This window comes from Drosophila willistoni, assembly GCF_018902025.1.
Source record: "Drosophila willistoni isolate 14030-0811.24 chromosome 2L unlocalized genomic scaffold, UCI_dwil_1.1 Seg168, whole genome shotgun sequence".
NCBI classification, from domain to species: domain Eukaryota; kingdom Metazoa; phylum Arthropoda; class Insecta; order Diptera; family Drosophilidae; genus Drosophila; species Drosophila willistoni.
The window spans coordinates 9716867-9739959 of NW_025814047.1; the positions used below are offsets into that span (position 1 = coordinate 9716867).

Here is a 23093-nt window from a genome sequence, read left to right on the forward strand (position 1 = left end):
GAGGTGATTGTATCTTTCAGAAGTTTCCGCAAAGAGCTCACTCCGGCTGTGTACCCTTGCAACTTATTAGCATACTTCTTCCCTTTCTACAGATCTCAAAGTGAAAAAAATCTTGAATAAAATTCAGTCGAATAACAAATAACAGTACGATTTTTTCTTCCTTAAATTTGCCACATTTGTTTTTCGGTTGGCATGTTTTTATATGGGAGATCAAATAAAAGTTATGAGTCTTGTATTACAATTAGCAAAACAAAAAGTGGAACAAAATTTTTGACCCAAAATAACTTTGCATAATCTAATTTTTTAATCGAATTGAGTTATGGAAAATATATATGTTCACATATCTTTTAATACTTTGTTGATCTGTATTATTGCAAAACTTTTGTCAGTGTACTTGGTCTTAGATTTCAAGTTTCACAATTTTGATAAGAATCAGATAAGATTTGGACTATTGGCATCCACATACTTAGTATGCTTCGAGATATGGCCGACAGGGGGATCGACTTTACAATACTTAGATTCTTCTTGACATAATTTACGCAAATATTCAATATTTATTTACAAATTCGTTTTCATTGACCGTTAACCTAAACCAAACACTAAACAATGCCCACTTAACACTATGGCATTTCCACATCCTCCCTGGCGTCCGGCTTCGTCGACATGGCGCTGGTGTCTAGTTCCGATTCCTCCACCTCGCGTCTAAATGCGTGCTTGTATATGAGCGACGTGACTAGGGCGGCTAATAGGGGGCCAACCCAATAAATCCAATGGTTAGACCATTCCCCATTCCAGATGGCTGGAGCAAAGGAGCGAGCGGGATTCATGCTAGCGCCAGTGAATTGACCCTTGTAAGAGACAATAATGAGCAATGGGCTGACCAGCATGTGAACTGTGGATATCTTACCGCTGTCAGAGATAGGCAGGAAACAGCCAATCCGAATCTTACGCCAACTGAATCTTCGAACTTTGCATTGCGGGGATCCCAAACGCCACAGCAGATGGAAATTAGTACACAGGTAATGAGGAACTCAATGAATACACCCTGCAGGGGAGTAAGATTTCCATGGATGAAGGTCACGCACACACCTTCAGGCGTTTCCTCACTGTAGATGGAGTTCTCCGGCATCACTGCCTTAAGTAAGCCATAGCCGATAAAGGCTCCAAGCATTTGGGCAACGAAGTAGGCCAAGGCCATCGGCAGCGAAATCATATTGTAGATGTAACTGGCCAAAGTTACGGCGGGATTGAGATGAGCGCCGGAAACACAACCGAAGCACTGGATGCATATCAAAACAACGAAACCAAAGTTGAGCGCGGCCTGGAAGTGCGAGTTGGGGAACAACGAGGTATGGATGCAGCCCATGCACCCGAGAAACATCAACATGGCCGTGGCAATTAACTCGCCAAAAACGATAGCGATCTTGTCGAGCTTTTTGGGCTGCAGGAGGCAGCATGACGATCGACTGAAAGAAAGAGGAAACAACAATTAGAATCCAGGCCTGGAAAAAGTGTAGTAAGTGATCCTGGGATCACCTTGTATTCAGACTGCGGTCAGACATTATTGTATGCGACGGCGTGGTCGGTTTCGTTTGGATTGTTCTTTAGATGTGGCCCAAGTGCAGCACAACTGTGTTGACCGTGTTGATTAGCCGCTAGCCACTCGACGAATACAACAGTCCGAATACGAGTGCCAGTTGGCTTTTAATCTCGAACGACAATGCCCATTATTATCAATTATCAGGTTTGAAATCGGCAAAGCCAATTATCAGCCTGCCCTTCTTATTTACTTAATTTAGTTTAAGTAGTTGCCAACATTAGCATTTGGCGCACGCTGAGGGCGCCTTCCCACTCTGGGACATTCCATTCACTCGTGTCCCTCCTGCTTAAAGGTTTTAGCTTCCCTTATCTAGACAGTTTTCGTCTGCCCAATTTGAATATATAATGAATTCGTAAAATTTACTTTAAATATATGGTATGAAATACCAACCAATCTCTTATATTCTTAATATCATACTTATAAAAGCAAAGGCCGGAGCAGAGGTGAAACAGGCCCAACCAATTTTTAAAATTTTTATCAGCAGTGTACCTTAAGAGGTTTTTACAAAATACTAAAAGCATCGCACAAGAAACTCATTTTCCATTCAGTTTCGAAAACATCTTAATATTTTATTTAGTGAACGAAATTGATCATTAAATTAAAATGGTTGGACAACTAGATTATCGGACTTGATAATGCAATACTTAATTTTGGGGAAGATCCTGATTTGCAAAAGAAAGACAAAGAAGCTAACTTTGCCTGTATTGAAGTTCATTTACCCTTGTAGTTAGTTTGGGCCATTTTAAAATCGTTCATTTCTTTAACAAATTTTTCTTTTATATAATTTTCCCTCCTTACGCGACTTTTCTCGCTAAGACTAATTTAATGAGATTTTTCAATAGCTCTACATTATAGGATATTTCGAATCAATCTATTATTTCTTAGGCAGCTGATTGTTATAGAGCATCGAATTGACGAATTTTTAAATCTTATTTTCAATTAGCCAAGAAAAAGCTGCAGCACCAAGATTAATTCCATACGCCTTATAATTGAGTGCGTGAAGTTTAGTCGCACAGACGGGCAAGGATATATCGACTCGTCTTCTTATCTTTATCAAGAATATAAAGACATTATAGGGTGGAAAAAAAAGACCAATTACAATTAAATTATATATCTTAAAAAATGATTACACAGGCCGATATGATTTTTGGTGACGTTAACCTGAGAGGTGTTTTTAACTAATTCGGGTACGCTGATTCTGACTGCATACTCAGTTTTTGTTCATCACGTCCAGATTTTGTGAAATTAGGGGATCTAGGGTTGGAAAATAGGCATCCAAAAGTATACTATATAAAGTTAAAAATTGTTTTTCTACATTTTTAACGAATTGTAGAATTTCTTGTTTAAGAAAAATGTCTGTTTGCCAACATTACTTATAAATAATTTGTTATATTCATAAAATTACAATAATTTTTTAAAATTAACAAGTTGCAAATGCTTCGAGTCCCTATAGCATACTTTTTGGTTCGAATTTTACTCATTTTGGAATATCCAAAGTGCATGATAATATGCATGATAACAAAGAAACGCCTCTTTGATTTTGTGTAAATTGCGTTTAAATCATACCTAATATATTAATAGGTAAAAATAAAAACGTTTTAAGTATAATAACTTGTTTATATTATACAAGAAAATATTGAAAATGAGGCCATTTTGAATAATTCCAACGCATTTTTTTCGAAATCCTGACGTGATGGGCAAAAACTTAGTACAGGGCCGTAATCAGCACTCCCAAATTACTATAAAAGACCTGTTGAACTTAGAACACTTTTTCATGACCTCGAAAATGTCGGCCTGTGTTATTAATGATATTTAAACTTATATACATACAATCAATATTGTCTTATTTTGAAAAACATATTTTCAAAGTTTTCGTTTATTGTGGATTCGAAAAGCAATTTCTGACAATGTGTGCAAATAATAATAAGTAATCATGCAAATATTCACTCTACACTAGGCTTGAAAACGTGATCGTTTTCGATCATCTCATTCTCTTGTACAATAAACAATAAAAATTTCAATTCAAAATTATCATTCGACTGAATTTTTAATAAAATGCATTAAATTAATGTATAATGTGACCTTTAGGCACAATTTTATATAATAAAAAAATTTTTTTCACTCATAATATCTTTGTGTTTTAGTCCTCTAGCATTCGAAATGTGGGGCCAATTGTAAAAGTTATGTGTAACTTTACAATCTCTTTGCAATGCTATAATAGAAGCTTTACATTATTTTTAAAACGGGCTAACAAATCAACAAATATTTTTATTTGATTTTCAACAACCATTTTCCCAATGAACATTCAAGAGACGTAAGTTAAGGGGTTACGTCTGTGTATATAAAAAGTTTTTTCCAAAATTGTATACTGGCCGCACAGCAATAATTCATTTTTTCACCTGTTTTTTGGACCTCAGGGGTGGCGTAACCCTTTAAGCAGTTAAAAGAAAAGCTATTATCAAGTATTCAAAGATACGAACCAGCCCAGAAGCCGATAAGACACGACTCCTTCATTGTCGATCGCAAGGAAGTCTTTATTCATAAGTGCTAATGACCTTTTAGTCATGGTTAAGCATGTTTAGCGTCGTTTTATTGATAGGGGAAAAAAAATCACTTATCCATTTATCGCACAACTTTAGACCTGTAAGTTTTTGGGAGAAACAATCTAATTGTAAGTGATTTAAGTGAAAGATATTTGTCTTTTTGTGCTCAATAGAAATCTTGCGGGGGCAGCTGCCCGATTTGCTTTACTTCAATTCTGAAGTGCTTGGATGATATCTCTATATATATATATAACTTGCAGGTTGTCAATCATTGTGGACTTAAGGCGTAATCGTAATATGCGCCTTTCAGATATGATCTACTGAGTCATAATATGGATCAATCACGTCTTATCTGGGAATGCACATAAAAACTAGCAGCCCCAAGGTATGCTACAGGTTTTTATTAACTCAATAGAGCTCATGAATAAAAGCTAATAAAAATATTTCATTTAAAACTACATATATGGAACAATTTTTTTATGGAGCAGGAACTATAACCTCTTCGATGACTCGGAGTTTTGCAGTGGAACTTCTCAGCTCAAACTCCTCGTCACCTTTGAAAGCAAATCTGTAGATGAGTGAAGCGACCAGGCCAGCCACTAGTGGTCCAACCCAATAAATCCAATGATGCTCCCAGGAATTATTCCACACAGCAGGTCCTAGGGAGCGGGTAGGATTCATACTGGCGCCGGTAAAGAGACCCTGAAATAATAGTTCAACTCAATATAAAACAATATATGTACATCTATCGTTTCAATTACCGCTGTTAAAATTAAACTAGACACACACAGGCCAAATCTTACTGGCACCGAGTCCTTGAATTTGGCATTGCGCGGGTCCCAAACAGAACAGGCCACGGCTACCAAGCAACAAGTGATGAGAAACTCAATGAACACTCCTTGCAATACGGTTATATCCGTGGCAAGAACTGTAACACACACGCCTGCTGGATTGTCCACACCCTTAATGGCATTGTAGGGCATCACAGCCACGAGCAGGCCATAGCCAATCAAGGCGCCAGCCACCTGAGCCACGAAATACGCAATGGCCATGCGCCAGGTAAGCACGCCAAAGATCCAGGCGGCCAAGGTTATGGCAGGATTGAGATGGGCACCGGACACGCAGCCATAGCACTGGATGGCAATCAATATGGCTAGGCCAAAGTTCAAAGCACTCTGGAAATGCGAGTTGAGAAACAGCGGCGTCTGGACACAACCCATGCAGGCGACAAATATGAAGGTAGCGGTGGCCACTAGCTCACCAAAAAAGGCGGCCACGCGATTCCTATGCTGGGGCTGGAGGCGCCACCACTGCGAGCGAGACATGCTGACTGACTGACTGAAGTCGAACTGGGACTGAAACTGTGCCCATGAAGGTGGGCACTTACCAGCGCATGGCACCGATACTTAAAATTACCAAAAATTGTCAATCAATCAATATCAATTATAAAACCTTAATGCTAATTATCATACGGATATGTGGCCAGTTACGATATTCTCGCCTTGGCTCTGCTCACAATTTAGGCAAAGTCCCATTCATGGGAAATCAATTAATCAAAGCGACTTTTATTAGGCGCTCCGATAAGCCTGTGGAAAACACAACACACTCTACGAAGATCTGGCCTTTAATCTTATCTGGCTAAGATCTTTATCAGTGGCCCGAATGAGGCGCTGAGACCTGGACAATGCCCAACAACGCAGTTAAGGTCAAATAACAATAAATAAATACCAAAGCTTACGTAATCGATGACACCGAAGCAGAGTTCTGTAAATATTAACCCTTATTTATTTATCCTTTTACAAAGGAACTGAGGAATACAATAGTTCATTTACAGACTGCATATAGAACCTGGTAACACTTGAAAAGTATGAGCTCTATGTAAGTATACAATTTTCGACATTCGATATTAGCGAAATATTAAGGCCTATTTCTCCGCATCACGACTAAACACGTACTTATAGAGCAGGGATCCAGTGACCGATGCCAGGATGGGAGACACCCAATACACCCAATGATTTTTGAAGTACATATGGATAACAGCCGTTGCAAAGGCTCTGGCTGGATTGAGACTAGCTCCAGTGAAGTTAATCTAATGGGTTTGGATGGATTGAACAGGTCGTATGAGTAATGCTGTTAAATGGCGTCAGACTTCGTTTTTGTTAACTTACACTAGCTAGACAGAGCCCCGCATAGCCTAGTCCAAAGCGAATACTAATTGAATCGGTGTTTTCTTTATTGCGTGGGTCCCAACAGGCGCAGGCAATCCACACTAGACCCAAAGTGACGAAATACTCGATAAGAAGGGCTTGCCATATCTCTAATCCAACTTGCACTTTCGGCACACAGAAATCGTAATTCCATAAGTTCTTAGGTAACGATCCAATAATGAATCCATACCCGAGAAAAGCACCCAGCAACTGGGCCACGAAATATAGAAGTGCATTGACAATGGAGAGCTTTTGATAAATGGCCGCAGCGAGGGTCACAGCTGGATTGACAAAGCCACCAGAAATGCACCCGAACCACTGGACTGGAAGTAATACTGCGAATCCCCAGGCCAAGCACGTCGCTATAGTTGTGATGTTGAACACGCCCACGGAACTGATACAGCCAATGTAAACGTATAGAGCAGTGCCCAAAAGTTCAGCCAGGAAGAGCACAAAGCAATCCCACAGTCTTTGCTTGATGGGTCTGTGGGAGAAAGGTGTTAGCAATGGATTCACGCCGAAAATGGTGCTTTTCTTCGAAATACTTTTCGTTATCTATCTGTACATCTGCCATGGTTTTGGATTTGTATATATGAAAAAAAAACTAATATAACAATTTGCGGAAAATAAAAATATAAACTGAAAAGTAAGTGTTGTAGTAATTTGTAGCAACGAACTGACTTCGATGATAACTAACTAAGGAATGAGATATTTTCCAAACTCAATTCAAAAGGTTGACAAAAAAGCGACATAATTTTCAAAGATTGAAACCGAACAGTCTCAATATTAAATTTCTCACAAAGCGCTTAACCAGGTGGGAGTAGGTGGCAGCCAACAATTTAAACCTTGTCTGACAGACTTCTGCAGAAGTTAAGAAATTTCTAAAAATTCAAAGCAAAGAGTACAACTATTAAATTAAAAGAAGAAAAAAAAGTCTCGCAACTACAGTGAAAGCTCTAGTCGCGGGGCAGGAATTTTACAGTCCCAAGAGCATCATTTTTATACAAAATTCGTATTGCCCAAGTGGGCATAGCTTAGCTATTTTCAGTCCGATTTCAACAAAATTTGGAATGACGCTAGAAAGATTTGGTAGTTTTAGGCAGTTTAGGATCTAGGTGTTCATCAGGACAGAGAGATGGACATTGCTAAGTCGACTGGGCTGTTGATATTGATCAAGAAAATATATAGTTGGTGGTGCCTCATACACACATAAATTACAAACATATGTATGGGTGCATGGGTGCATACACACACATTTATATTATTTTACTGATCAAAACTATGCAAAGATCTAATCTAATATTCTTGTAATACTTTTTGAACCAGGTTCGTATTTTATTGCATCAAGAGTGATTGATTTTGAGGAAACATTTTTAAAAATATTTATTAAATTGTGCACAGAAATTGCGAAATGCTATATTAAAAATCACCAAGCGTGTATGTGACAGCGTGTATGTGACCCCATAAAGTTCATATTAGTATGTAGGTACATTAGGGCGAGTCAATTTTTATACCCTTGCAGAGCGTATTATAAAATTGGTCAGATGTTTGTAACGCACAGAAGGAGACGTTTCCGACCCCATAAAGTATATATATTCTTGCATGAGAAGAAGCATGAGAAGCTGAGTTGATATAGGCATGTCCGTCTGTCCGTCTGAAGAACTAGAAGAAACATTTTCATAAAAATCGGAGTATGCTATGAAATTTACATATGTGATTGTAAAATAATTGTAAAATAGAGAGTAAAATTGTTTTGTTTGTATATTGATGAATTGAGTTGCAGAAAACAAATTTTGAACATGTAAAATTATTATTACCAAGGACTGCAAGGGTATATAAACTTCGGCATAGCCGATGTTAGCTTCTTTGATATTTTTGTATGATTTTAATTTTAATTTGTATATATAATTTTTATATTTATATGTACCTCAATTTGGTATTTACTTTTCTTGTTATACCCTTGCAAAAAGGGTATATTCATTTTTGTCAGTAGTATGCAACGCAATTGTATATTTCTCGGTTTAGCATAACTATTAATGACTCTGCTGAATTTGATCAAGATCGGGTGACTATATCATATAGCATGCATAGGAACGATCAGACAAAAACAGTGACTTTTATGAATAGCTTCGTAAGTTTTGACGCGATTTGCTTTAAAATTAAACATTTGTCAGTTTAATAAATCTGGTAATCCATATAGCTCCCATAGAAACAATCGGTGGTAAACACTGACTTTGATCAATGACTTTGTTATTTCCTATGGTAAGATTGTAGGACATTCTTTCGCAAACATTGAACTTTTTAAATAACACGTTTTACACTTTGACAGCTATAGGTGAGAAGAGATTAACACAATAAACTTGTAAGGACGCGGTCGAAATTAGCCCCGGCCCTCTGGTTTGTCATACAAATCGTCCACCAGATGCAGATTCTACGAAGAATTGTAAGGCTTATTCACCAAAGAAACCGTATGAAAATGAATTCCTAGCCCGCGCATAGAAGCCTAAAGTTTTCGGTTTGAGGTATTTTGTTTAATATTTTTTTTATTTAAGGTATTTAAAAAAAGTAACATATTTTTCAAAATCTTAAACACTTAGTAAGCATTAAAAAATACATATGTGCGAAAATAAAACGTGTTAGACTCTAAGTGGGCATTGATAATGTATTCTCTTTATCATATTGGAAAATATGTTACTTTTATTAAATACCTTAAACACATGTATAAATATACAAAAAAAAAAAGAATTAATTTTAGACATGGTTTCTTGGTCAATAAGAATTCTTCGTAGAATCCGAATCTGATGGACGATTATGTCGTTTTTTTATTACGTATTTATATAATAGAACAGTATCAGGCCGGTAAGTCCGCCTCTACGTGTAAACAAACATAAAAGGTTGAACTCGTTCTGAATTTGGAAAATATAATCCGTTACACCCTTTATAGAGTAACAGAGCATTATGGAGAGCCCATAAATCCGATTTTGATTCGTCAGTAGGTGAAACATCTCTTAGCCTTTAAATTTAGCTATTTTCTTTCATATCTTTGTGTTTACAGCTGCCTGAATCTAAGGTCATTTTGGAAATTGTCTGTCCTAAATCGTGGGATTACAAATATTGTATATTGGTTGATTGTCGATTCAATTATTTGAAAGGCACTTGCATCGTAAGCTTCAGCATTATAATCGTTTATTGTCTATTATATGATTGAGAGTGCCCTACTCTGCAATTTGCATACTCTGCATTTTGTATACCCTTCCAATCGAAATTGGACAACAACGCATACAAGAAAGCATTTCAAAGAAAGCAAGACGAGTTCACATATCAATTTCTGTCCGGTAGTTTGGATCAATGCAACGTCTCCTAGACCGCCTAAGTTGATATCGGATGTGACTACTATATCATTTAGCCCCCATTTGTATACTCTTGCAGGGGGTATTATAAAATTGGTCAGATGTTTGTAACGCACAGAAGCCTGAGAAGCTGAGTCGATATAGCCGTCCGTCGGTGTGTATCCGTTTTTCTCAGCCATCTCATAAAGTATGAAAATTATGATAGGTGAAGAAATTGGAGTAAATTCGATACCAATATGATAGTTTTGGATATAAAACCTCAGATCCCAAAATTTGAATCTGATCTGATAAATACAACACAAGTCACAGTCTTACGGTATCGGAGAAGTTTGCGTTGATCCAGACAGACGAACAGGCGGTCGAAGATTCCCTTTGCCCACTTATGAGAAAAGTGTACATACACTTTTTGCAAGGGTCCAAAAATGTTTCGAATTTTAACAACCGTAGATATTTATACGGGCGGACGGAATAGTATTTATAAATAAATTATGAATATAATTAATTTTTTTTTAAGAGTCCTTTTACAATAATGTAGATAAAGTTATTATGGATCTTTCTAAGTTCTTTATTATAATCGAACGATTTATATTTGTGTACAATATATTGCATTTAATATAAAATTCGATGGTTTTTATGCTTAAAACTAGATTTGTTAAAGGCTTTTTGTTAAGGAGTTTGCTTTCTTTCACAATGTCTTTGGCACATCACCAGCAAGCTCCTCTACGAGAGCTGCACATCATTGAGTTCGCGGAGTTTCTCGTTGCTGGTGATCTCCGCCTCCACCACCTCCCGCCGGAACACTGCCTTGTAGGCAATGGCAGTGACAGCGGCTGAGCTTAGGGGAGCCAGCCAGTAGATCCAATTGTACTCAAAGTGCGTGTTCCACAGGGCAGGAGCAAAGGACCTGGCAGGGTTCATGCTGGCGCCAGTGAAGGGTCCCTGAGAACAAGGAACAAAGAGAACATTTCGTTTACACTTCTTTAGTATCGATTTGTGGTCGTACTTACCGCCGCACAGGCCAAACAGGCAATAGCCAAACCGAAACGAATGGCCACCGAATCGTGGAACTTTGAGTTACGGGGATCCCAAACGCCGCAGCAGACAAGAACCAGGATGGCTGTAATAACAAATTCAATGCCAAAGGCTTGGGCACTGGTGACCTCAGCGTGTGGCACTGTCACACAGAGACCAACCCCCGCACTGAGGGTCGTTTCGGGGAGGAGAACCTTCAACAAACCGTAGCCAATGAAGGCACCCAACAATTGGGCCACAACATAAAGGAAAGCTAGGGGCAATGAAACCATCTCATAGACATAGGCTGCCACCGTTACGGCTGGGTTCAGATGAGCACCGGAGACACAGCCAAAACATTGAATGGCAATCAATACGGCGAAACCAAAGTTCAGGATAATCTGCAGATGGCTGTTGGGGAAGGACTCAGTCTTGACGCAGCCCATGCAGCCGAGGAAGACGAGAATCGCTGTGCCCAGAAGCTCGCCTAGGAAGCAGCAAATTTTATCCAGTGTCGATGGCTTCATTTTGAATACTTTCAAGCAACTGAAATTGGTGTGGAACAAAAATAAATAACTAAACCAACCAAAGTGGAATGTTTGATAAAACTTAGGGTATTACGCACTCACTAACTCTCTATCTCTCTCTCTCTTTCACGCAAGCACACAGACACAAGCACACAACGAAAGAATATTTTGTATTTTAATCACTGCAGTTCATCAATCATATTTGCATATCCTGGCAAAAGCCCTTCTATTAACTATCTGCAATTGTTCTTACTGTACTTAGCTCTAGCCAAGACCTGGTCATATTTTTAGCCTGTTCATGCTGTTCTACAGATTGTCGAGGGGTGGATTCTGATACTGATTCTTGGTGGTTGTTAACTTCTGCTGCTGCTGCTGCTGCTCCTGGGGACATAGTTGGTATCATCGATTTTTCCCAAAAAACTTAGTAGACACGTGCGAACTCGGTTGGAGGTACAAAGACACTACACTTATATATGAAGGGGGAGCTATCACGAAAATGTTCGGTTATTTGATTGACTGTCAAAACTAAAAGATTATTGGCCAATAACACGAACAACAACCGCCGAAAAAATAATCAGAGCCAAGTAAAATAATACACATTGATGGGATTTATCAGTAGAACCACTCGAGAGCTAATATTGTTGGAAACTTTTCACTTGCTCGATCGATAGAGGGCGAATGATTGGGGTCAAGGTTAAGGATTTTTGATCTGTTTGAATGGTATTTACCGATCCACACACTCGCGACTCATTTTGCACCACTCCTGCTTGAAAAAAACAGAACAACGTCTATATGGAAAAGAAAATGACAGCTCCACTGACTGGCCAATGTCAATCTGAAGTGTTTGTGGGCTATAGACAAATATTTATATCTATATCTCTATATATCATTGCGTAAATCAAAAGCCCATTTTTAGATGCTTGGAGAGGCCAGGCCAACTAACGAGCAACTTGTCGAGTCGTCGAATCTTTTCGCATCCCCTCATCGTGTGTATGGCGTGAGAATAATGCTAAATCCTCAGACCCCATAAGAGCATAAACCAGTCAGGTTCTTAGAATTTATGAGCAGATCTCGCTAATCTTTCTCTCTATCACTCTCGGTCTCTCTTTCTCACTCTCTCTTACTCTCTCTCCCTCTCTCTCTTGGTGTCTGTCTAACACATTTGCTCGCAATTAAGACATTAAAATATATATAAAAGTTTATGTATCAAAGTGCTACTGGAATCTTATCTGATAGGGCTTAGATTTCCATGTTTACGTGGTTTACACTACTCAGAACATCAAGAGGCGAATGGGGGTGAGAACGGAGAAGGGATTGGGGGACGGGGTTGGGAGCTTGGATGCGTGACGTGTGATTGTTTTTCATTTTTTTATTTTGCAGCAATTGAATATCAATTACCATGAGCTACTAAGTTAACTAAGATGGAATTGCATCAATTGCAAATTGCAATTGCGTTTTCTGAGCTACGCAATCGCAACGCAAATAAATCACAGCAAGACGCAGAAAAACAATCTCCTACTATGTGGAAAGGCGTTGGTTGTCGATCAAATTGCATGCAATTTACTTTAAATGTCTCAATCACACATTAAATGAAATGGAAACCCACATAAACATCAAATGTCAATATCAATATAATTGTTTAACTAACAACAATGAGAAACTCTATTTTACACTTCGATCGGGTTTCTTTTCTAAATACCTACCCATACGTAAAAATAACAAAGATGTCCTTATAGAGCGTATCCTAAATACGAATAAAAAGATAATGAAGCAACTTTCTAGAAACTAGAATTGGTTTTGACCAACAAAACAGATTGCTAAAATGATAAATCAATCTGAAATCTCTGAGCTATTCTATATGGATCAAAGAAAAAACTTGGAATGTAAAGTTCTCGATTATTTTGAAGTGAGATTGAGAAAGTTGGTGAATTTGAAGTATAAACATCCTTTTATTCTATAATTTCCCCCGTGCCAAATCCATAAATATAAAATAAATATTATTTGTTGGTATAAAAGCTTATGGCAAGATAACCTATTTGATCTTTCAAAAAAACATTCAAAAATATTTTCTTTTTATTTTAAATTTTTATGACGTTTTTATATGCATTCAAAGTTAATCCGCAACTAACCTCACACAATTGAGATGTTTGATTAAGTTTTTAACGCATTTCCCACCTAATATTTACAGTAGTCTGGGGAAATATGCTTTGGCCATTAGCCCAGTGTCTTAGAGTCAATGTTTGGCCACATGATTGACAGCAAAGTATAATGGCAACAAAAAACAAGGGACCGAGAGAAAGGCACGTTTTGGCGCAAGCGACAGAAATAGATAGCAAACCAAAATAAAATCACGCGATTTAAGTTAATGGTAGTCAATAAAACAATCTTTCGTTTCAATGTAAAGCCAAATTGGTTATTAATAATTGAATTACCACCTCCAGATTGATCTTAATAGAGTTATACTTTTGCTGCTAATCGATATGCAGGATCACGCATTGCCTGCGAGCTATCGAGGCATACCCATGTAGTGGGCACATGAACACCTACTCGATGGTAGCCCATTCGATCCGATGGAATCGTGGGATTGATTAAACAATAGGTTTATTTTTATATTTTATTTTCATTGTTTGTCTAAGTGCCCAAACGTGCTGTGTTTTTTGCAGAGTGCTAATTAGAAAAGCGAGTGGAAGATCTTGGGTCGGCATCTTCCTACGGAAGTTACGTATATACATACATATATCTATATCTGATAATAGGATTTCAATGGCCAGAGCTTTTTATTGACAGCTTTTTGAATTGATGGAATGAATTGAGCTTTCGGACGAATAAAGTTTGATAAAGTTCTGCGATCAGCTTTGAAAAAGAGCTTTATGAAAAGCTTAGGACCATGGAAATCAAGGGCTAGAGGCAAAGTGGTAGGATCAAGAGAACTACACTAACTCGGACCCACATGATTGTGTAATCTTCCAGATGTAATATGACCTGTTCATTTAGTTACTGGAGGATTACTAAATAATCAGGAAGAAGTGCAAAATACAGATGTTAGAAGATCTATGTTGGACTCTACCATTAGACAATGAGAGAAATTTTGGGAAACCCTAGTATTACAGATTTTAAGACAAGCAACATTTGATTTATAAATGATTCATCCATTTTCCACAATCAACGTTAAATAATCAAAATTTATTATCATAATGATAAGGTTTCCAGGCTATATTTGTTTATATCGGCTGCTTAAGAAGTGATTTGCGTGAAGAGGGCCCATTAAAACGGTTTCCATTGGCCATAAAGTCCTACCCAAATGATTATTTGGTTACACACAAAAGTCCCGATGATAAGGCAACTGATTGGAAATAATTGCCTGATAATTGCGATTTGGACGAGCCGCTCATTTCAAGGGGCAAAGATTTTGAATCAAATGGAAAATGAACTTTATGTTTACTGATAGTTCATCTAATAAATTATTGTTGTCAATAAATTTGCATCATAAATTACATCCGTATGTATGTATGTATGTATATCAGTTGGATTCCCATGCCAGTTTTTGTTACGCTTGTCATATATGTATTTTCGGCGAAACTTGTTGCCAACTATCATTAGAAACTAATTGAACTCATTATATACTTGGCACGAGGGACTGGGAATAGGAGTGACTTGTGGACAACTGACTGACTGGCTGTCATTTCCATTTCTATTTCCATTGATCGGCGTCATTGAGAAACACTGAATTGCCTTCCGCATTTGTTCAATCCAGCTCGTTTAAACTATTTGTCTTCTGTCTTTGCAAATATACTATGTACGTGGAATACTTCTTATCATTATCTCTTATCAGTTGCAATCGCAACTGTTGACGCTTTATATTTATATTGCGCCACAGCCCCAGAGAGCTACAAAAGAGCGACAGAAAGCGCCAAGCTACTTCAGTATTTGAATTATATTCTGTATATGTATTTATTGGACCAACATGTTTATGAACTTGGCGATAAAAGGGAAAAACACCGAAAAAGAAAACCAGACATTATGGACATGACTCTGTCTGAGAAACATGCGCCCTCTAGGCACTTTCAGCTAGTTGCTCGATGGGCGGAGGTCTCACCTTATCATGGAATAGAACGGCGCACACGACATTGTTGAGACTGGCGTCACCTGACGGCCGATAGGCAAGATAGTCGTCTCACTTGATAATTAATTATTCTTAACTAAATAATTGTTTATTCAATTCCCAACTCATCACATCATATTATAAAACTTCAAATAGTAATTCCTCCACCCCTGGTGAAGGCGAAATTATCATTTTGTTATCTTCGCAGTGTGGGTATATTAGTTTTAGCACGCTTTTCAGACAATATAGTATGTTTGTACGTCGGAAGGATGGTTTTAAGAAGAAATTACTTTCTACTTCTACTCTACAAATGGTATTGATATTAATAAGACTCAACGTGGTCCTTAAGATGTCATAAACTTGTCGATTACAAGGGCTAAATTCGACGACTTAGTGTGATAAGTTTTCAAAATATGTAGATAAGACAAAATGGATGCCTGTTACATACAACTTGCTACCTTTAATATACTATTTTGCCTCAAGAAAAGACTAGAAGGCGTTTTCGTAAAAAAGCAAAGTTTTTGGAAAACGTTTTTTTCTAATTTGCGCACCTTTAGGTTAATCTTCTGTTCCTGTTGTAGCTGCAGACAATGTTATTAACTTATTACACATTCTGCAGAAACTTATTACACTAACAACAGAAAACAGCTGGGCCCAAACTCAATAGTTAAAAAGATAAGTAAATGCAAAATTTGAAGTCAAAGAAGAGGTTCTAAAATGTTCAAAATGATTGCAACATTTTATTTTCTAAAAAAAAACCAAGAAAATAGGTCAGAAAACATACACATAAGTGATTGAGTGACTGAGTGAGCAACTGATGAAGTGATTGAGTGATTAAGGGAAGTGTTTCATCGATATGAGCCGAGCACTTCTTCGTAGAGTGTACATACTCAAACACTCAACTGCATATTGACCTAGGTTTGGAAAAGCAAACATATACTTTCTTTTGATTTATTTTAAATGATTTGATTTAAAAGCAAACCGAATTGATATCAATGTATTGTTTATAGGGTGATAATGACTTTTTTTTTCCATTGTTTTCTTTTTTTGAAACCAAAAATGTGAGAAGTAGAGCCACAAGAGCGACGCAAAAATAAATCCAAATCAGAGCTTATAAATTATGCAATGCCATAAGCCAAATGAGTAAAGCACAATTCCGTAAATGTTAAGGGAACATCGACATCGCCTATACCCTGTACCAAGCTATTTTTGTTAGATCTGACTATATTATATATCATTTTTGTTGTTGGCGATCCCAATTTACCTTCTTAGCCCATGGTGAAGCATATAAATAAACGATAAACTGAACTTTGGACTACTTATGTCTAACGAAAATGATTTTCAAACGCTTAGAAAATCAATAGAATGTTATGCTTTGCTGCTCTCCTATATTGATAATCCGAATATAATTAAATCATCTCAACGAACTGTGAAGTATCAACAAATACCGCAACTCATCCAACACGAGTCTATTCATTCAAAATATTTCCAAAAAAACTAGTTTTCTCCATGACCGATTTGACGTAATAATTCGAGATGAATAAACATCAGCCATATATGTATGTATGTATGTATGTTGGTACATACAGATGTACATGTAAGTATGTACATACTTATTTCTATATCCGCATAGAATCTATGTTTGTCAGTTTAATATGTCAGGAGTATTTGAAGCTTTGATTGATTTATCTAAATTTGGTTATTAGCACACAAATTAACAAGTAACCCGTGAGTTTTCTTGGTAAGAGCACGCTTGCCCGTTTTAATCAAAGACATGTGAACAGGTGTTAACTCAAAGTTGCTTATATAAAACCAATTGGCCCACGCGGATTGCTGACAACTCTTTAATGTGTCTATAAACTACTTCCACTTAATATTTCCAAAGCGATATCTGCTCCAAATAAGAACAAATTATTAAATTTGTTGTTTTATCAGAACATTAAGACCTTGAGATGCACAGTCGCAGTACCAAAGTACCGAATTCCAAGGGCAAGGCTGATTTGGGTCAAGTCGATATTGAGATACTCTAGCCGAAATCCATACTAAAAAGACTTTTTAAGGGGAAAACCTTCTTATAATTTTGTGTAGGTGACTAAACTTTATCCAAAATAATTTCAGGCATCAATTTTTAACATTTTCTTATCTCTTGTCGTGAAAAATGTCAAATTGTTTATGCTGAAAACGTTTTTGTTCGTTTTTGTGTGGGCGGCAAAATTTTGGTTTGTTCTTTTCCTCAGTGCGCAGATTAAAATGACATGATTACTATGCCAAATATTTAAATGTTTAATTTCGGTATTTTTATAATTTTGATATTATTGATATAACATTAAGTGAAAGAGCCAATCGCGACACCCTCGATACCCCTCTCTGTCTGGGTCTAGCAGAGTATCAGAAAGTGATCAATGGAAATTCGCAAATCGTACGATTGTTCTACTCTATATATATGTCTATATATGTATGTAGCACCTACTTATCAGGAGCTGACCCCAAACGGTAAATTTGATAAGAGACCAAATGAAATACACGAGGCGCAAACTGTCTTAATTAGTATAAGAAAAAAATGTTGCTACACATAATGAAATCTATATACACACATGAATATTTCTTCAAAAAGTAGAACAGCACGTATGTGTTCTGTGTGTGTGTGTTTGTGTGTGTGTGTTTCAAATATAGTATTTCCAAACATCTAGACTGCCATATTTTAAAAATAAATACTCTCCGGTACGCGTTTTAATGCCTAATACTTGCTTATATTTTATATTTTCTTTGACTTTTCTTACTCTATCAAGCCAGGTATATCAATTGCGTTACCAAGTTGGGACTATATATGTACATAAGAATTCTTCTTAAATTCGTAATGATATCGATCCGATATGAAAATCGTTGCGAATCGCTGTCAGTCCTTCAAATGCCTTTAATTTGGTTAAAAGACTTTTATATAATGTGTATTGGAAGGGTATAGGTAATTCGGAAGGCAGTATTCATTTTCCTTTGACTTTACGGTTTGTTTTCTTTTCTATCTAGTGTTAAATGAATGTCACGAAAATGCAACTTTTGAACTTTTTACTCACGCCTCTAATTTTGTGTATTGCGTTAGTTAGTTAGCTGCTTAGTCTTGTGTTGAATGTTCAATACCGAATCGACTTCTCCTCTTCTAGATTATGTAATCAGCCTAATGATCCCCGATTCGAATCGCAAACTGGCAAACTGGCACGTGGTGTGGGGGATCAATTGCATTAAATGCAAAATAATGCACATAATTATTGATCAATAATGAAAAATGTGGGCAGAGTCGTTAGATACTCGGCGTCAACAATACGAATGGCAAATATTGATAAACTGTGCCCAACAGTGTGCCCAAGTGCCTCAGTCTTTGTCTCGAGCATTTGCTTAAAATGCCTAGCGCACACACAAGTGTCAATTTCTTGGCAAACCCAAGGCCCATAAGCCTCAAAGGCGGCAAATGTAATTTGGTCGATAAGTTTGGAAAGCAAATTGATTTGAGAATAAAATTTACACATTTCGGGACTTTCGCTCTCAAGTCCCACACAAACAAAAGCAACAGACACGCACACACACACACACAAATTTGTCATTTGTATTTATAACTTTACCAGGAAGTTGAATCCAGAAGTATGAAAAAAGTACTGAGATCGCGTTGCTGCTTCGAAACATGACACTTTGAGCCTTTTTATACAAATTTCGCAGAGTTCCAACAAAAAAACAAAAACCACCCAGAGAAAAGAGAGTTGAAATATGGGGACAAGATTGCTAATTAATTACTGTCTTCCACTCAAACACGCACACACTCACACTCTCGCGCACACAACACTAGTTCACGCAATTACTCCAACCGCACAGGTGAATGGAGGGAAAACTAACCTGCTCTATGGATCGCTTATTTGCTATTAAGAGAGCCCGCGGCCAGAGTCAGCAGTAAACTGTCCGATCGCCAAACACTACGCAGCTTTGTCGATCCGTTCACATCCACCATGGCGTATTATTGTTGTTTTAAGGCAGTGCGAAGCAACCACGCTGCGCTGCCTGCTGCCTTCTGGAGGCGGCTGCTTATCGCTCGCATAGCCAGCGTTGCCGTTGGCGTCGACATAGGCGTCAGCGTCAGCGTCGGCGTTGGTGTTGTGTTGTTTGTCACGCTAGTGATGCGAAAGCTCTTTTGGGGCCCAATCAAAAACCGTTATAAGCCGAAAGCTCACGCTTTTAAAGTGTTTCATATTTAAAGCAGTTCAATTCATTTATTGGATAAAAGGTTGCGCCGCCCTAGACTAAAATACAAACTTTGTTATCATATGATTATAGAGCTTTGGCTCTAGAATAACATAAAACTGGTGAAATAATATATACATATTTAAGTGGAGTTCATAAATCAACTCATCCACTTGGATTTAATATGAAGGTAATAGTTAGTCTCAAACGAAGCAACGGTGCAGGAGTTTGCAAGTTTTTATGTTTTTGCATTTTTATCGCATTTTTGTATGACAGCTATATGTTAAAGTCGTCCGACTTTGAACAACATTGGCAGAACTTCAGCTTGTTATGTGCCAAAGGTATTAAACTAATAATGGCAAAGGAAACAAACAAGTTTTTCTAACCTTTTTTTTGACTCATCGTTTTGAATGTAAAGATATATGATAAAGACGACCAATTTTCATAACATTTGTGACAATCAATTATTATTGTAATAAGTATATTAAACTAGCAAATGTTAGATTCTACAATATTTTTAAAAACAACCAAAGTAATTTAAAAATTTTAAATTTCAGACAAACGTTTCAAATATAGTCAAACTATATAGCCAAAATAAAGTCTCAATATTGGTCGAAAGATCTTAAGAAGAACAGTACGGTAGGGAGAGATGATCCCCAATCATAGAGCGCAAGATCCCCACGGTATCATGAATGGTTTATAAATGTTTTAAAACTAAATCAAATGTTCCAATATTCTTATCCATTGTGTTTCAAAGTAATATCCTTCATATTGATTTGATACGATTAAGGATAAAAGTATTCTAGTAAGTAACATTTATTAAATAAATCTCAATTAATCCAGAAACTAAAGGCCACTCTCTTAGCTTTTTAAATTGATTTAACCATCTTTGTATAAAAATTATAAAACTCGTAAAACTTTGTTTTTTTCGATAATGGGTAGGACCAGACGATCAGACTTCTGTAATCCCACTTCAAGAACATTTGTCTTGCGACATTTTGCTGAGGCAAATATCCTTGTCATCTAAGCAGTGCTGTAAGCTGCAATCTTTACCTGTATATCAACTAACTTAAGTCTAGAACAGAAGCACTACGATTTTTCTAGACGATAAAATAATGTAGTTATCCCATGATGATCAGGTTTGGTGATAATCTCGTACAAGGCAAACAATTTTTTGATTAAAATTATTCTTTTACCGATTATTGCTAGATTGGAGGAAACAATGCTATATTAAACTGAGAATTATTGGATTTGTATACCATCAGCTGAGAAAATTTTTCGGTATCTATTGAAACAAAAAGGAAACATTCTGACAAAAAGGAATATACCCTTTTCGCAATAGTATAATATTGATTATACAAAGTCGTTACAATTCAAACGTCTGACGGAATCCCAAGTACTTCCATGCATTGTATTATTTAATTTTAAGTGTTGCTAAACTTTTGGTTCTAATCAGTATATATTGCAATTCTGACGATAAGAACTCCAAATAGATATTGATAATTTCTGGGGGCCTGATCATATCGAGTGACACTCACCTGAGAGCAACCGATAAACAAAAATAGATAAAAGTGCGCAACGTAGTAGGTACATACTTACCTGAGAGATCGTCCAGATAAGGAGTCAGGCTTACCTTGGGGTTGTTTTCCCTGATTTAGATATTCAATTTTCATTTAGCACTTGCACAATAACCATTAAAACCGATATTTATGGCCGGCATTAAACATATTTTCACTTCACTTCACAACGATTGTATTTCATATGCTGTATAATTAAAATGCTGACTGTTGTTGTGTGACGATTTGCATATCCGATTCCTTCAAATAGTCAATAGTTATATTTAAATATGTATAATTTATATTAAGTCTCAAGTTAAAACTAAAGAATCATAAATAAAATGCTACTAAAGCTGCCACAAAATGAGGTAAAAGCTGTAGTTCAGCCAAATCAATTAATAAATAAATTCAATGAAACGGCATCAAAGCGAAGCGAAATTTAATTTATTTGATGTTTTCCATTTAAATGCCCTTGCCCAAAGTATTACTCATTTGACATCGCCGCACAATATGTGCTTGGTTTACGGTCCAGACACAATAGACCACGGCATTATATTAACGGATATTCTAAACAACAACAAAAGTTAGGTAATAGACCAAGGAAAACACCTCTTTTCAAATTGGGATTCTTTTTTTTAAGGTTTTACAGTTTTCTCAATTTTAAGGGTATACACACTTCGGTGCTGGCCAGAAGTACAAGGCTCTATAACACTTTTTTTAACTTTTTGCAACAGATTGATAACTTTTTATCGAGCACAGACTTTTCGGCTGCCGTGTGAGCATGATCATGACTATGATCATTTCAGGTTGTGATTTATTTTATGTCTGGGCCGAGCTTGTTTGGCCGACTTCAGCCACAAACTGGTTATAAATAAAAAACCAAACCACTACAAACACAAAAAAAGAAACATAATAATAATAATCACATGACAAACACAATCTAATGCAACGCATTTCCCTTGTTTTCTTCGAGTTGTGTGTGTGCCAAAAATATTTATGCGGAAAAGTTGTTTTTATATCGTTGCACACGTGACGTATACGCAATGCGTCTAAACGTCCCGAATGTGGGTCAAAACGATTGAATAACATTATTACAATATTAATTTAGCATTAATTATATGCAGGTCTATATGAATTCGCACCTTCTTAATGATTTCTTGATGTTAGCCGACATTTTCAAATGCGTTGCTGTCTGTTGCTGTTGCTGCTGCTGCTGCTGCTGCTGCGGATGATGACTGAGCTGAGCTGAAACTGTATTCAGTTGTTGTTGGTGGTGTTGTTCTTCAGGCATGTTTTCACTATTGTTGAACACTTAACATTCAGTTTATTGCTCTGCAAAATTAAATTACACGCACACTTGCACTCGTAATGCTAATTTTATTCAGTTTATTCAGCGAACTCCACAAATGCTACACTTCTCGCCGTGGCTTTTGTTGACGTGCCGAGAGTATCTGACAAAGTCTGCTGTATTTGTATCTGCATTCAACAGCTGCCCCGCATGTGAATTTAGCTCCAACGCTTCCGATTGACTGACAGACACAGACACGATGACGGAGGCAGAGAGTGAGCGCTATGTCGACGTAGTCCACTAGCCCAGCCATGGCATGCAAAATGGCAAAAGGCAGGCCATAAAACAAACAGCAAAAACGAATATGGGGAAACACAAACGAGTATAATAAATAGCAACAGCAAAGAGACCAACAAGTGTTTTTCGGTTTTTGTTTTGATTCCACAGGCGTTTTATTTTTGGGGGAGTTCTATTTTAATTGACAGCGTAATTGCTTTTGATTCGCGTTCATTGCCATTTCTCTCAGTGTAGTTTTTAGTTTCTCTTTGGCTTTATTGATTTTTTATCTATATAAGTAGTATAGATTTATATAGCAGATCCCCTTTGACGCAAAGATCGTAACTCATGCACATACGATTAGATTTATTTTACCCCTATAGTTTTTGTTTTGCCTTTTTTTGTTTTT

The 23093-nt window shown here is 37.0% G+C and overlaps 4 protein-coding genes and 1 long non-coding RNA gene across 6 annotated transcripts; 1 reads left to right on the forward strand and 4 right to left on the reverse strand.

Annotated features, from left to right (window-relative positions):
• Nucleotides 1-534: 534 nt before the first annotated feature.
• On the reverse strand, nucleotides 535-22743 carry LOC6652366 (aquaporin AQPcic). 2 transcript variants are annotated; one of them, XM_023181248.2, is made up of 3 exons: nucleotides 22263-22743; nucleotides 908-1466; nucleotides 535-848 (listed from the first exon to the last, which is right to left on the reverse strand). In XM_023181248.2, the coding sequence occupies exons 1-3, from the start codon at nucleotides 22409-22411 to the stop codon at nucleotides 621-623; spliced, it is 936 nt and encodes a 311-aa protein (XP_023037016.1). In that variant the 5' UTR covers nucleotides 22412-22743; the 3' UTR covers nucleotides 535-620. The 2 variants fall into 2 exon arrangements, with proteins under 2 accessions (XP_023037016.1, XP_002074630.1); XM_002074594.4 differs by lacking the exon at nucleotides 22263-22743 and adding an exon at nucleotides 1537-1652.
• On the reverse strand, nucleotides 4612-5468 carry LOC6652263 (aquaporin). The gene is made up of 2 exons (XM_023181250.2): nucleotides 4905-5468; nucleotides 4612-4845 (listed from the first exon to the last, which is right to left on the reverse strand). Exons 1-2 carry the CDS (start codon nucleotides 5466-5468, stop codon nucleotides 4621-4623), a joined length of 789 nt encoding a protein of 262 aa, XP_023037018.1. The 3' UTR covers nucleotides 4612-4620.
• On the reverse strand, nucleotides 5906-7061 carry LOC6652262 (aquaporin-4). The gene is made up of 3 exons (XM_002074592.4): nucleotides 6896-7061; nucleotides 6312-6834; nucleotides 5906-6232 (listed from the first exon to the last, which is right to left on the reverse strand). Exons 1-3 carry the CDS (start codon nucleotides 6922-6924, stop codon nucleotides 6068-6070), a joined length of 717 nt encoding a protein of 238 aa, XP_002074628.1. The 5' UTR covers nucleotides 6925-7061; the 3' UTR covers nucleotides 5906-6067.
• Nucleotides 9038-10164, forward strand: LOC124459957. The gene is made up of 3 exons (XR_006953913.1): nucleotides 9038-9209; nucleotides 9295-9342; nucleotides 9406-10164. It is a non-coding gene; the product is annotated as an uncharacterized LOC124459957 (long non-coding RNA).
• LOC6652261 (aquaporin AQPcic) lies at nucleotides 10245-19271 on the reverse strand. The gene is made up of 3 exons (XM_047009877.1): nucleotides 19223-19271; nucleotides 10708-11257; nucleotides 10245-10639 (listed from the first exon to the last, which is right to left on the reverse strand). The coding sequence occupies exons 2-3, from the start codon at nucleotides 11236-11238 to the stop codon at nucleotides 10421-10423; spliced, it is 750 nt and encodes a 249-aa protein (XP_046865833.1). The 5' UTR covers nucleotides 11239-11257; nucleotides 19223-19271; the 3' UTR covers nucleotides 10245-10420.
• Nucleotides 22744-23093: the final 350 nt, after the last annotated feature.

Excerpts from the sequence above, each read along its gene's own strand:
- LOC6652263 (XM_023181250.2), bottom strand. The coding sequence starts at position 5,468 with ATGTCTCGCTCGCAGTGGTGGCGCCTCCAGCCCCAGCATAGGAATCGC. Across the intron at positions 4,846-4,904 it reads CTAGTTTAATTTTAACAGCG|GGTCTCTTTACCGGCGCCAG; the intron begins GTAATTGAAACG and ends CTATTATTTCAG.
- LOC6652262 (XM_002074592.4), bottom strand. The coding sequence starts at position 6,924 with ATGGCAGATGTACAGATAGATAACGAAAA. Across the intron at positions 6,835-6,895 it reads GTACAGATAGATAACGAAAA|ACCCATCAAGCAAAGACTGT; the intron begins GTATTTCGAAGA and ends TTTCTCCCACAG. Across the intron at positions 6,233-6,311 it reads CGGGGCTCTGTCTAGCTAGT|ATTAACTTCACTGGAGCTAG; the intron begins GTAAGTTAACAA and ends CAAACCCATTAG.
- LOC6652261 (XM_047009877.1), bottom strand. The coding sequence starts at position 11,238 with ATGAAGCCATCGACACTGGATAAAATTTGCTGCTTCCTAGGCGAGCTT. Across the intron at positions 10,640-10,707 it reads CCTGTTTGGCCTGTGCGGCG|GGACCCTTCACTGGCGCCAG; the intron begins GTAAGTACGACC and ends CCTTGTTCTCAG.
- LOC6652366 (XM_023181248.2), bottom strand. The coding sequence starts at position 22,411 with ATGCCTGAAGAACAACACCACCAACAACAACTGAATACAGTTTCAGCT. Across the intron at positions 1,467-22,262 it reads ATCAAGAAATCATTAAGAAG|TCGATCGTCATGCTGCCTCC; the intron begins GTGCGAATTCAT and ends TCTTTCTTTCAG. Across the intron at positions 849-907 it reads CCTGCCTATCTCTGACAGCG|GGTCAATTCACTGGCGCTAG; the intron begins GTAAGATATCCA and ends GTCTCTTACAAG.